The sequence below is a fragment of the Myzus persicae genome, unplaced genomic scaffold (genome assembly GCF_001856785.1).
Source record: "Myzus persicae strain clone G006 unplaced genomic scaffold, MPER_G0061.0, whole genome shotgun sequence".
Taxonomy (NCBI): Eukaryota; Metazoa; Arthropoda; class Insecta; order Hemiptera; family Aphididae; genus Myzus; species Myzus persicae.
The window spans coordinates 107,477-122,128 of NW_019103956.1; the positions used below are offsets into that span (position 1 = coordinate 107,477).

The 14,652-nt window shown below is 29.5% G+C and overlaps 1 protein-coding gene across 1 annotated transcript; it reads right to left on the reverse strand.

The window, feature by feature from the left end:
- Nucleotides 1–192: 192 nt before the first annotated feature.
- Nucleotides 193–11,318, reverse strand: LOC111036882 (dehydrogenase/reductase SDR family member 11-like). The gene is made up of 5 exons (XM_022319142.1): nt 10,923–11,318; nt 7,325–7,487; nt 1,629–1,758; nt 1,274–1,556; nt 193–242 (listed from the first exon to the last, which is right to left on the reverse strand). Exons 1-5 carry the CDS (start codon nt 11,064–11,066, stop codon nt 201–203), a joined length of 762 nt encoding a protein of 253 aa, XP_022174834.1. The 5' UTR covers nt 11,067–11,318; the 3' UTR covers nt 193–200.
- Between the last annotated feature and the right edge of the window lie 3,334 nt (nt 11,319–14,652).

Here is a 14,652-nt window from a genome sequence, read left to right on the forward strand (position 1 = left end):
AATCATCATTTTATTATTGTTCTTTTCTTTCTCTTATATATATAAATATATATATATATATTTAATATAATATACATAATTATATTTATAAATCATAGGCTCTGTAATTTAATGTAAAGTATGATTTACTAATACATTTTTATTTAATTTGAGATGAACCTTATGACATATTGTGCTTGTGATTTGAGGATCAATGTTAATCAGGCCTCTGAACCTATAGGTTTGATGATTATATCTTGCACCTGAAATAAATTGTTTTAACTGTTAAACTATAAAATACTTGTACATTTAACATTTATTATTTTCCTATATATGACAACTTTGGAAAATGATTCTCCAAGGTTAGCATATATTTTGATGATAAATTAAAGCTTTGTAATTTATTTTAATGCGTAAAATGTTTTTGTATGCCAACTACTGTGTTTGCAAGATATCATGTTAATTATTAGTCTTCTGTGTTGTGACTGTGATAACGTTTATATAATATATTATATTATATTTTATAGTATACGATTTATTCTTGTATTGTTATACATTTTCACTTCAAATTTACATTTTACTTACTAAAATCAATCACTGTACAGAAGACATTTGTAGATTGTAATCATCCATTGACTGTATTGTTCTCTTTACATTATGACATTATTTTGTGAATCATTTTTATTTTTTATAATTTGGTATGTATATATACACATATTTATACATAAATATTTATGTGTATGTGTGTGTATATATTATACTTTTTTCTCTGAAAAACCATTTTATACTGTTTTTTTTTTTTGTAATTATTATTCATTAAAACAAACGTTATTTCTTTTACTATAATTTCGCATTATTTTTATTTTATGTAAAAATGTATTTATACATTTTTGAGTAATTGCAATTATTACAAAGAGAATTTTTTGTATCACTGTATAAATGTGAAAGTAGCATTTATTTTTAAATCCACTAATTGGATGAAAAGTTTGTTAATTTTTACGAATTAATGAGCATAAATTGCAATGAGAAGGGTGTTTTTTCAATTCCAGAACTATTGCACTATATGATGGAATTCTTATATTTTATAATTGGTTCTGTGGAGGCCAAGTTTAAAAAATCAAAATAAATTCTTAACATTTGATTTGTTCTAAATGTTTTAACTATTTTACTTATTTGTCTGGCAATAATATAAAAATTTATAATTTTTGCATAGTTTAATAATAAATAAGCTAAATTGTATTTACTGCTGATAATTTAACAAATATCAAAAATAATTTGTAAATAAATATATTACTTGTACATGTGGAGGAGTGGCCAATACAAATTCAATAGTAGATGCTACATCTGCTGGAGAAATACTGGGGTATGTTTCGTATAAATGTTTATCAAAGCTTTCTCCCATTGAATTCTTGAAAATTGATGATTTCACAAGACCAGGACTGACACACGTGACCTTGATGGGGCTTTTCAATGCCCTTAATTCTTGCCGTAACCCTTCCGTGAGCGCTCTTACAGCATGTTTGGTTGCGGAATAGAAATGGAATGGACCGTATGAAGGAACATAATGTGCCAGATTACTAAACCCAGTGTGAAATTGTAAGTTAGATAAATAGTACAATAGAAACAAACAATTTATAATTTTTTTGAACCTGCTCAAATGAATGATGTGAGCGTCTTCCAAGTTCCGACTATTCATCGATCTCACCGCCTCCCGTGAACAAACACTTAACGCTATAACATTAACGTCCAATATTCTTTTCCATTCCGATACAGTACCATCTATATTCAAAAGACAAACATATGCATATGGAGAAAAATTCATTTTTAACTACCATAATTACATTTTGCTCAGAAGCCAATTAAATAAATGAACAAATCTACATAGAATAATTTGTTATTAATTATTAAAGTTTTATTTTATAACTTTTTTTCTATAACTAAAGATTGAATACAATATTATTGTTTTGCATTGTTAACAATAGGTCAGGAACCTTTCTATTACTGAGAAATTTAATAGAGGTGCCCTCTGAGCTATAGATAATGTCAAATTGTCAAATGATTCATAAAAATAACAATATTGGACTTGGTTTACAATATTTACATGTTGGTATTCTATATCTATAATTTAAAAATTTAATAGGTTCGGGGTAGTAGGTACCCATAATTGTGTCACTTTAGTTGCACCAATATTTACTATTATTTATGGTATATACTTTTCAAAGATTTTAGGACTAAATATGTCGTCTTAAGCAGCTAGGCTCAGTGCTGACAGATCTGCTGAACTTGCCTTATGAAATTGCAAGAATTGAACGGTTTCATAATGATAGTAATTGGTACCTATATTATAATTTAAAATTTTGATGAAATTGTTATTTTATTTCGATAAAATACATTTGCTCTGGCTAGTTGGCAGTTAAGTTCTATCTACCTACCTTATGAATTTGTATTAACAGTACCTAGTCAGTAATAACAAAATAACATAATATCCGGCCTATAAGGCATGTACTATAACAGCGGTTCCGAATATTTTTTTTCTTTCATGCCCCTAAGCTTAATTATTTGTTAGTTGTACCCTTCATTACAAACTTTGAAACTTTTTTCACATACCTAACTACTCTTAAAAATGTTTCAATAAAAATTAACAATAATATAACACAATGTAATAATGTTTAATATATATATATCCATTTCTACAAGATAAGTTGATGGTTAAGTTTTCATTTTTAATAACATAATACATTGCATATTTTGGAGACAAATCGTTTTAAATACAACAAATTCAACATTTTTCTACCATTTACCAATTTTTAAGAACCGCTGTACTACAATATTTGGCCATCAAAATTTAATACCGGGTCGCAGAGTTTAATGAAATTCTCATATTAAATTTGTTATTTATCATTTTCGTTTGATAATTTAAACTGTTAAGTATGAAGAAGAAGTCAAATAGACGGGAGAGATGATTCAAATGTGCTTTATTTTGCGTTTTATTACATAATGATAAATGTAAAATATTTTGGTGGGTCACGAAGGTGAAAAATATAAATTACCGGGCCAGCTCAAACAAGAGTTTGGGAAACGCTGTTTTATAGGTATCTACCAACAACCTACCTATAGTTATAATAATGATAAAACTCAGCCTATCGAATTTTATTCGCAGTCATTAATAAATTATGTATGGTCACTTATGGCATATATGTAATATATATAATATATATGTACCTGACCAGCAGACCAGCTAACGTTTATATTGTGTGCCTTACATTATATTAAAACAAGTTATGAAATATTTTGTGACGCAAACATTGCCAAATCGAGTACTATTAGTGCAGAGTTATTATAAATAGATATCTGGTAGGTAACTTGCTGAATAATTTAGGTTTAGGTACCTATATGGCTATATGTACTGATTACTGAAGTCTGAAAATAATATAATATAGGCTATATGATTGTGTCCGTGTATTGTTATATTTTGGTGGTGCCAAAGCATAATATAGATTATAGGTATATTATGAGTATGTAGTGCAAAAAAATAGTGACTGCCCTCTCACCAGACGCCAATCGGCAGTCACCAGACCATCTAACAATATTTTCACTATATTTGTTTGAAAACTGAACAGTATGATTTCACGTGATTTTTATATGAACTTAATTTACTTAGCACAATCACCCGCTCAATGGGTAGGTACATATATGTAGTATAGCTATATGTATGCTCCTACTAGGTGGAGGATAAAGATTGAGGGAAATTTACATTAGCATAGGTTAATTACCAATTGGATATTAATCGCTGTTAGAAAGGATCAAATTTATATTTATGGCATTTATGCTTTGTAGTTCAGTTTCTAAAAAAAGACCATGATACAAAATCCAAATAAAATTTTATTTGTGAGTGTAATAATATATAACATATACCTAGGTCGGAGACGAATTAAAATCGTAATGTGGTATATTGTATATTCGTATAGGCAAATAACCAATTTTTAAACTCATAGATACTAAGCTGTTCGACAGAGTTTTTTGAATACATTTATCATTACAATTTACAGTAATAATAGGCACCCACCTAGGTATATTGTTGTACTATACTTACAATATCTATTATGAGTTATGACGTATACATCGTAGTAATTCGTTCTTACATGTACAATAATTGTAAAATATATTTTACTGTTACACCCTTATATGTGTTAAAATTTTTACTCTTTTGGGAGTATAATAGTGATAATACCTCTCAGTGCCTCATAGTGTATTTACGGGAGGGTCCGGACCCCCCTTCACATTGGCACATAAAGACGTTGTTTTTTTTTTGTATGGGATTAAGAAAATGACTATAAATGTAATCCACAGCTTTTGTGCACAAATGTTGGAAAATTGATGTGGACCCAATGGAACTCCTATGAAAAATTCCTAAATGGTCCCTCTATAGTATAAGTAGGTATATAATTTATATGCAGTAGACGCCGCTTATTGGATACTCACTTTGGGACCAGAGTATTTAAGTGTTGAGTCCATTCACCGAATGAATCAATAAAGCATGGATGGTCCAAAATTAAAAAGATATATACCTATACATTATTATGCGTAATTATAAAAAATAAATAAATTTGGCCATGTGCTAATAAATATTCATTATTATATATTTATTTTGTCATTCATAAGGCAAAAAAACAACATACAAATTAATAACGATAAACATAAAAACATTTTTTTACAAAATTGTTTTATAACACTAAAAAATAAAATTTCGAATATGTAAAAAAAAATTTCAAAAACTAATAGTTTTCGTGATGGTGACTAAGTCGAGGAAATAGTATTAATCGTGAAAAAAAATATGTGATGAAATTGGGAAAATGGACTTAAAAAGTAAAAATTGTGAAAATAATAAATATGCCCTTTAACTTTTAAGATAGGTACACACATTGACCTCATTAATGACCTCAGTGTAGGTAATGATACTTCAATAAACGATTTTTTTTTTAAAGTGTCAGTTTGCGTGTAAACCAGGACCAGCATATTTGAGTTTAATAGACGAATGATTTCATATATTAACCGTGAGTCCAACAAGTGACTATTATATTAGATACCTTTAAAAAATAAGTGTAAAATTATTATTCTCATAAAAACATATATACCTAACTTTAAATTGAAGCTGTGCAGCAGACGTACGCCACAGCATTGCTGGTAATGACATTATTTTGAAATGTGATGCAACTACATTCAGACATTCACATTTTAATAGTATATAATAATATAATATTGTATTATTGTGACACGTGCGTGTTAAATATTTCACATCGCAGTTGTTGTAGTAGGTATATCTACCTGATGTACCTATACAACATTAATTTCGGTATAAACCAGATAAGTAGGTGTAGTATGTAATACGATATTATCGTATTTAAACACTGAACATTGTAAATAATAATTAAAATTCTAGGTGAGTTGATAAACTCTAATGTTGGCATTTGAATAGATCGTTGCTCTTATTTAAACATTAAGCATATTCAATTCCGTTTGTGTGTTATTTACCTGACCGGTGGTCATGTATAGTAGCTAAGTCATCCAAAATAGATTCAGCGTATTTTACACTAGTCTTCAGATTGCCCCTAGTGCATTATTATTAATTATTGATTATTATAAGATGGTTTGACTTATAAAACGTTTATAGTTGTTAATATTTACATATTTTAATATTTAAATTAAAAATATATCAATATAATTATTTGTCTTTTTTCTTATATTTATATAGAATTTGTTTAACACTAGATAATTATAATTGTGACAATTATGATTAACCTCGCACAGGCTTATGAGTCTTTTAAAATTAATATAATATAACTAAAGATATATTATATCCTAACCTTTTTAAAATGGTCCAAGTAGCTCCTATTAGTTCAGCGGCACGAAAGTTCATTTTCGGTTATACGAAGAATCAGCAGTTATTCAAAAATTTAAAATCAACCATATTTTGTGATAGGATTTCAAATTTACTATTTCGCTTTTAATATTGAATATAGGTATAGCAAATTGGATAATTGATATGGACAATGATGTTTTTTAAAAATATTTTCGTCAAAAATTAAAGAAAAATTAAAATGTAAACATAATCATACCTAGGTAGTAGGTACCTATGTTTTTTTTTTTTTGATTTCCTATTCGTTTTATAATAACCTTTTATTACCTATTAATGTATTAATCATTAAAAATTAATTTTTTTCATTTTATAGTTTCCACTTCCAAAAAAAAAAGTTTGGTTCTAATACTTCTGGATACGCCTTTTCTGGTTGTGGTTAATTGAGCCGGACATGACGTGTTAGTGCTACGTGTTACCTTTGTCTCTTCTGCAAAAGACTTATTGTAACAGTTGCTCAAAGAAGTTTCTTGGGCGCAGTATATACAATCAAGTATAGTGTGTAATTAAGTGAGAATGTGCGATTAACAATTTAATTCGCAATGTTAGCTCTGTGGTAGGTATACATGGTACTAGAGAAGGGCACGCCACTGCGCTTAAGCATGCACAGACTTCAATTCTTCTTTTATAATTTATTTACTCCCTATTTCGTCTTACCTATGTGAACGAGTTCCACCTCTGCCCTTTTATACTTCATAATTTATTACAATAAATGACATATTTTCTCAACAACTTTGTATGCACCCCTTTCTACAACTACATATTCTACAAATGATTTGGTGTACCCACTCCCCCCACAATTTGTATTGTATACACCTAGGACTATAGGAGTAGTGGGACACGTGCACAGGCACACTGCACCGGCTGCACCACCTAACTTCGCCAACAGTATATAAGCAGTAAACACTATACTATATGTTATAAACAACATGGTAGGTATGATTGGAACTTTTTGACGGTCAGATCCTTCAGTAGGTACATGACGTACGTAGGGTACAGTTATAAAAATTGATTGATAGTATATTGATATGGGTAGCAAATGACTTATTATACGCGGACTCGAACCAAACTGAACTCCTGCGATTATACCCACTATCAGTTGTTACTTGTTTCTATCATGTGCACTACTGTGTTTTAAATTGCTGTCGGCATTTATACGGCGGGTTACCGTCCAACTGCAATACGGCTGGAGCAGTTACTGCTAGTAGGCCGGTGTAAATGTGTAATACTAGGCAGTGGCGTATCCAGGGGTGGGGTTAGTGGGTTATAACACGAAAATTGTATTCATAAATCATTTTCAGATAAAATTGTCAACAATTATATTTCAACCCTCCCTCAAAAAAAAAAAATTCTGTATACGCCACTGATTATAGGTAAGTATTATAATTTATAATTTTTGATATTGTTTGATAGCTATATATCATGCATTACCTATGAGTGTAGACCGTCCGCCGACGCCAGCGTTGTTTATGAGCACGTCGACGCCGCCGAACGTTTCTTCGACCCATTGGAACGCTCGTATGATCTCTTCCTCGTGACACAAGTCCACGTTTAACGGGTAGAGGTTTGTCGTTTTTAATTCATCTTTCAGTTCCTATACGCAATTATAGATAAATATATTTATCAAATATTATGTAAATAATATTATGTTACATGAGGTGCAATGAGTATTATTTTTATAATGTTTTTATATTGATTTTTTTTTAATCAATCAATATCGTACAAAATCAATGACATAACATAAAACCATATATAATTATATGTGTATCGTGTGTATAGTATGCATACATTATATTATATAATAATAACTAATAAGTAGTCAATAAACCAACTTTATTGATAACTATCTACCTAAATAGGTAATATTTTGTACTTATCAAGTGCGTTTTTTTTTCATTAGCCCATGATAAACCTATAAAGAAATGGACTGATAACAGTGAGAGAGAGAGGTTCAGGGGCCAAAGTTAGCATGCAATATTTAAGTGCCATCATAATATGCACAGACTATCTCTTTCTAGCAATGTTGGTTCTTGAGCTATAGCTGGGTATAGAAGACGTACAGTCCATATATTAATTTGTCTGTATTTACGCCATTATATATGGTGTTCGGATTTTATTATGTACCTGTATCTATACTACATAGCCAATATGTGATCTGCAAAATATTGTTCTGCCCAATGCGTGTATCAATATAAGTGACTTAGGTAAATATAATCTACAAAATCTATATTAATAAAATAATCTATACTATACCTATTCGTTATCTAGCTCAAATACCGAGTGAAAAATTATAAAATTATTTAATTACCTATATTCTACGACAATGGCTTTGGTCATTTTGAATCACAAATTTAAATGCACAATATAAAATAATATAAGTATAGCCATATAGGCGATGTTAGGAGGGACCTGCTCGGGACACGGAAAGTATGAAACACAAATGATTCAATGATACAGTTATATTGTGTGTGCGTCTGATTGTTTATACTATATATATGCTTACATTTCATTAGTCTATAGGCTATACGATCACGCGCATGTACCACACCGCTCCTGAGAAGATAATTATTTTTGTAGATCAAAATAATATATTATATAATATTATCGTTACCTATTGAACGTCTACACATTTATTGTATTGTTGTGTAGGTACATTGCATAACATATATTGATATACCTATGTATATAATATAGGAACTTATCCTAACAAAATATTATGTACCTATTATAATGTAATATATAGAGTATGTATACATTATATAGCCATATAGGTTGTCTGCGGTAACCACTATCACCGATGTCTTATTTATGTTATAGAAACACTGAAACGGCATACCATATAATATTATGAAAATGAAACGAAGAAGAGCGACGGAACCAGATTCTTTCGAGATAGGTTTTACTTTTTCTCTGTGCATAGGTACGACGCGCGCAAACATATAATATTATGTGGCGAGTCTTACGTAAGTATAGAAACCCGTTAATTTGAGCGTAAGCCCTACTGCCAACGGGGACTAAAACTAATTTCGTATTACCCCCTAAATGCACATTTGACATGTGTTTTACTAATGATTTTTTATTGATCTTTATCCTTGACATAATATCAATTTGGCATGCAAATCAAAATAGTTGCGATGAAATTTCAGTAACATAAATGTATTGCGTTTAACCAGTTATCCAATAAGGTATGTAAGCAATACGATGTCATAATATGTAGTTATCAATAAAGTGATGATAGTAGGTACCTACATGTTATAAACATTAAATGATAAGTGATAACAAATTATAAAAATAATATTATGATGTTTTTAATGTTTTTATACATGCCATTATTTTTATATTTTTTAGATGATGCTGTTCGTTATGATAGACAATAGTTCCTAATTTAATCAATACACATTTTCAAGCTGTTAATATTTTGCAATTTGTAAAATATACATAGTGCACTTAAAAGTTTAGTTTAAATTTAAGTTAAAAATTAATATCTCCAAGTATTTTTAAATAGTTTTTCATTCTATTTTTTATAACTGATTATATTTGTATTAATTTTCTCCAATTCTATCAACATTTAAAACCTATTGGAGTCAGTATTTTATTTTATTATATAATACTATAGATATTAAGTAGTCAATATTGGTGGATTGCCTATTATTAGGTATCAATGTAAAAACGATAGGAAGTTATTAAAAATTATTTCAAATTGCAATCATAATATATTAAGATACTAAACGCCTCTATATACATTATAATATATTGAGGTACAATGTAAAACATATGTCTTAAAAAGTAAAGCGATCAATATTTTGCAAAATAAGAGAAAAATAAATAACATTACAGACGACATTTCCCCTCATCTTTTATATATGATCTAATGTCCAAACAGTATACCGTGGTTAAATTATACCATTTGTATATAAATAATATATTTATTAGGAGGGAAAATGTAAATTCAGGGAAGGGTTAACACCCAAAACGGCTCCACCACCGCAAATACTCATACTTATTTAATTGATAGAAAATTTGACAGAACTTTTAGAATGTACTAAGTAAATATTATATAATGTATATATACAAAACAAAATTAATTAGGTCAAACTTTTATACTTAAATGAGAGGTAGCCAAGAAGGTATACCTACTTATTTTCAAAATAAATAATGAAAACTAGTATTGAATTTTGAAAAAGTGTAATGATAGCAAAAATATCTACAATCATTAATAGACAGAAAAAATTACGTTGGTTTAACATGCATATTTTAGATTTATTTTTATCTGTGTTGTAACTATGTATGGGTGTCTACCAATGTACATATATATAACCTATACAAATAAAGTTATATTGTCATATAGTCTTACACTCTTACTGATTAATGATGCAAAGTGAATTAAAATAATTGTTTCGGGTAAAATTACGCAATACACGTTGACCTATACCAATACCATATTGTTTTTTTAACCGCATAACAAATCGTGCTGTAAAAAAATGTACGGGGTACAACTCGTTGTCTGTGAACATATTAGCTGCACATATAGAATTTTAGAACACTGTATAATGTAATAATATGAGCAGCAAACATATTATATAATTAACCAGTGGTCCACTGAGTGTAACACAAAAATCATCTTTTTTGAAATAATTCAAGCCATTTTATGACATAGGTGTTAGGTTTGTCTATTACATTTTGGGAACACGTGCACAAACGAGATGCACCAGGTATTAATTATTATGATTAACATTTGAACACATTTTTATTTAATATAAATGTGGGTGACCCGTGGGCATATTTTGTAACGGTATTTGTAAATGGTAAATTACGCAGAAAAGGATTAACACTCCGATTTATACAGTGTCTCCAAGAAAATTGGGTACACTCTATAACTCAGTTACCCACATTACTCAGTATCCTTTCAAAAATATGTATAGGTTACTGAGTAGTATGAGTAATTTAATTAAATTGTACCTTGTGTGCGGGATACAGGTATAAATATTTAATATAGGGAAGCCGTCATAAGTTAACAAGTACTACTTACTAATAAGAGTTCGGTCTGCTTGTCAATGGCCACGACTGCAAGGTCCAAGTCCAGAAGTCTCTTGGTGATCGCCATGCCTATACCTCCGTTGGCACCGGTCACGAACGCCACTTTTCCTTTCCAGCGGTTCATATTGGTGGTCATTATAAATATACTTGTTGAATTACAAAGAATAGAAAACTTATTTCAAAATAACGATTCTGGACGGTGTGCTCTGCCCGAAATCACTTAATACTATTTGTGGTATACCTATATGGCTATATAGTTATTATCACTATTTAGGTAAGTTGGTATGTCCATTAGCGCGCGCACGCACATCAGCGACTGCTTCAACGGGTGTCTGATTACGACTGCCACCGGTTCGGGATTTGACTCGGCGCCGCGATTTCTTGCCAAACAGTAATAATATTATATAGTAACGTCGACCGTCGTCTTCGTAATTTCTCGTTCACGGCCGGTGGGGTCATCGTGTCTAGAAAAGAAAGAAGAATTTAAAAACGTAAACTTACGCAAAGTGGAAAAAAAGGTTTTGAAAGAAATTGGTTCCAGCTAATGGGGCAACATAATAAAAGTGTAGGCATAAATAATTGGGCATTGTGATTGTATTGACAATAATAGCTAATGGGGCAACATAATAAAAGTGTAGGCATAAATAATTGGGCATTGTGATTGTATTGACAATAATTTAAAATTTAAACTATTTTTATTTAAGTGATGGAACAAGTTTCTAGGAGTTTTTTGCTTAACACGGTGTACAAATACTATTTGTATAAAAAAAATTGGATTATCGCGAATACCAGTACTCAAACAATTTGTAGACATTATCTGAGATTCTGAGACATGACTAATTTGGCAGAATGTTAGCTAATCTATACCAATTGTGTTGCTTAAAAGTATAAAAGTGGTAAGACCTAATCATGCAATCTTTGTATTTGAAATAGTACAAATATAGCATTACTTGAAAGTGAAATTGTAAATAGTTCGTTAGTGTTATCACTAACATGTAGTCATACAAGAAATTTGATAAATTGTATACTATATGAATAGTGAGTGACTTAATACAATATTCGAAATGCTTTACTTTCAAATTCTGCTAATATTGGTCGTCCCGTCAAAATGCTTTTGAAGTTTTCGGAACGAACTAAACGTCGATAACTATACTAATGTCAATAATTTTATTATATCTTCGAACATGACTTTTCTTGAAACTGTATATTCTGCAAATAGTTAATTTCAACAACATGTACAAAGACATATTTTCAACATTTTAAATAGGTCGCATCATCAAGAAGTATAGTGTTTTAATAATTAAAAATGCTATAAAAAAATACGAATTAAGATTTATTTCATATTACTTTACTTGTTTCATTCATACCTTTCGTCTATCAGAAATTTAAAAACTTAAAATTTTCGAATAAAGTAAAGGGACAGTGATAGGGATAGAAATGAGAAAACATCTTAAAAACGATGATACTATTCTCGTTAAACGGGATCTAGATGGTTGTAAGTTGTAACTCTTTATTAGTTTTCCAAAAAAAGAAAAATTTTAACTTGTATTAATATGTATTACATTTTGGCAGCGTAAAATGACGTTAAAGACAACCAGGTTAAGATTTATTCAAATAAAAGACTTGTACTTTTTACTTAATTTACCTATTTATTAATTCATAAATAAATAATTTACTAAATAAAAAGAATATTCAAAAGAACTCAAAGACCTTAAGGCACAGGGTATATTGTGCGGGATCGAAGCCCCTTCGCTCACACATAGATGTTAAAAATGTTAGCCCTTCTGAAATTTTAATAGAGTCCGGATTATATATTGTGGTTAGGTTGGTGGTCTCTTATACTAATTCACATCGTATTTAATTCTTAGAATTATAAAAAAACACTTTTAGTTTATTTATAGATACAATATGTATGCACCTCAAACATGACATAAGTGTATAATTGATGTTCATGTGTGAGTTCTGAGTATTAATTAAAGCCGTATAGCCGTATGGACTTCATAAAAATAATTCAACCTGGGTTATGATCAGGATTCAGGGTTTAAAAGAGTAGTGTATCAAAAAAATCTACTTATAATTACCTATTTTAAAATTTAATCTCAAGTATGAATATTTACTTCGATGTAGTCGATGCACTGACCCTAACATTTTGTTGTTACAAAACTACAAAATTTCACTAATTTTTGTGAAAATAGATTTTGTGTAAAAATGTTAGTGTTTCTAAAAAATGTTTGTAATAATATATTTGTCAATAAAGTGTCCAATATAAACCCTAAACCTTAAACACTATTTGCGCCTATGCCCATTGCCCAAGTGTCAAATAAAAATTTTAGTTGGATTTAATTTTAACTGTGGGGCAAATAATTTGATGACCCTTTTTTTAAATTCAAAAAATGTCTACATCCATGGCTTGAATGATAAAAAAACCAAGTTGAGTGTGTCACTTAAAGAGCGTAAGAATGTCTCTCAGCGACACGAGTGGCATTTAGGTTCGCCATTTCTGGTTTATATTATACCCTAGAGGTGGCCAAAATATTTTAATGTGTCTATGGTATAGACTCTACGCCAGAGGTTCTCAAACTATGGTAGGTTACATGTCGGTACGCTAAAGGCCACAAAGTCATAGAACGGAGAGTAAATAAATGAATATTTTAAATTGTGTTTGGACATGATCACACGGAAATAGATATAAGTGGTAAGCGTTAGATGAATAATACACATGAGTGGTAAGCGAAAAAAAAAGTTTGAGAACCGCTGCTCAGCCTGCTCTATACTATTGAGTATAGGTATATACCGGAAAAAAGATATCTATTGATTTTATACAATGTACTATTATATGCCAAACACCAAGCTTTTTTTCTTTTAATAAATCAAATTAGGAGTTTGTTTATTTAAAAGATGAGCAGCGGTGTAAACTGGTCTAATAAATGTAGATAGATACTTAATTGCGCCATTTTTATTTATAAATATATTTATTCGGTATACATCTATCTATTATAAATACAATTACTTAACGATCGGTAAATATTAATTCTTCCTATTTATTGATTTAATTTTGATGATTTTAAATGCAATTTATTTTCAGTCACTCCTATTAAGACAAGAATAAGAATTTTAACTGTATGACATATTTTATAAATGAAGTTACATTTATTTATTTATTAGTATTTAAGAATTAAATTTACATAAGAATCTTGTCAGTTGCTTGACATTTTACGAGGTCAAAAGTTGGTTGTATTTTGTAGAACGATAAATTTTAGTCTACAGCTTTTGTATTGTCTACGCATTTATTAAAAAAAAATCAGCTATTAAGTCAGTTTATTAAATATTACTATACCTAAGATAGTAATTAGTAAGATTTATCCTCGCTGATTATCTTGCACTTGAAAATCTTCAAACAACCGCAGTCGTTGTTTTACAGACCTGAGACCTCTATTATTATTATTTGATATGTCTTGTTATTATGCGCATTATATATTTACATAGTATACAAAATATTGGTAATTGTTGGGTATATGGCTGCACTCACAAGTGGTCCTGCTGTCTTCAACAATAAAAAAATATGAAAACGGAAAGGAAACTTCCAGGTAGTTATAATTATTAAACATAGACTAGCCTAACCTAACTAACCCAACCTAACTTACTGTAAAACAGAGCGGTGAGTTTCCCATTTTTTTCATTTAATTATTTTAATTTTAAATAAATTAAACCACTATAAACAC

What these genes read in the sequence shown, in the direction of transcription:
- LOC111036882 (XM_022319142.1), bottom strand. Translation starts at nt 11,066, where the DNA reads ATGACCACCAATATGAACCGCTGGAAAGGAAAAGTGGCGTTCGTGACC. An exon ending in AGCAGACCGAACTCTTATTA is followed by an intron (nt 7,488 to 10,922) that starts GTAAGTAGTACT and finishes AATTGCGTATAG; the next exon opens with GAACTGAAAGATGAATTAAA. An exon ending in CACATCATTCATTTGAGCAG is followed by an intron (nt 1,557 to 1,628) that starts GTTCAAAAAAAT and finishes CACTGGGTTTAG; the next exon opens with TAATCTGGCACATTATGTTC.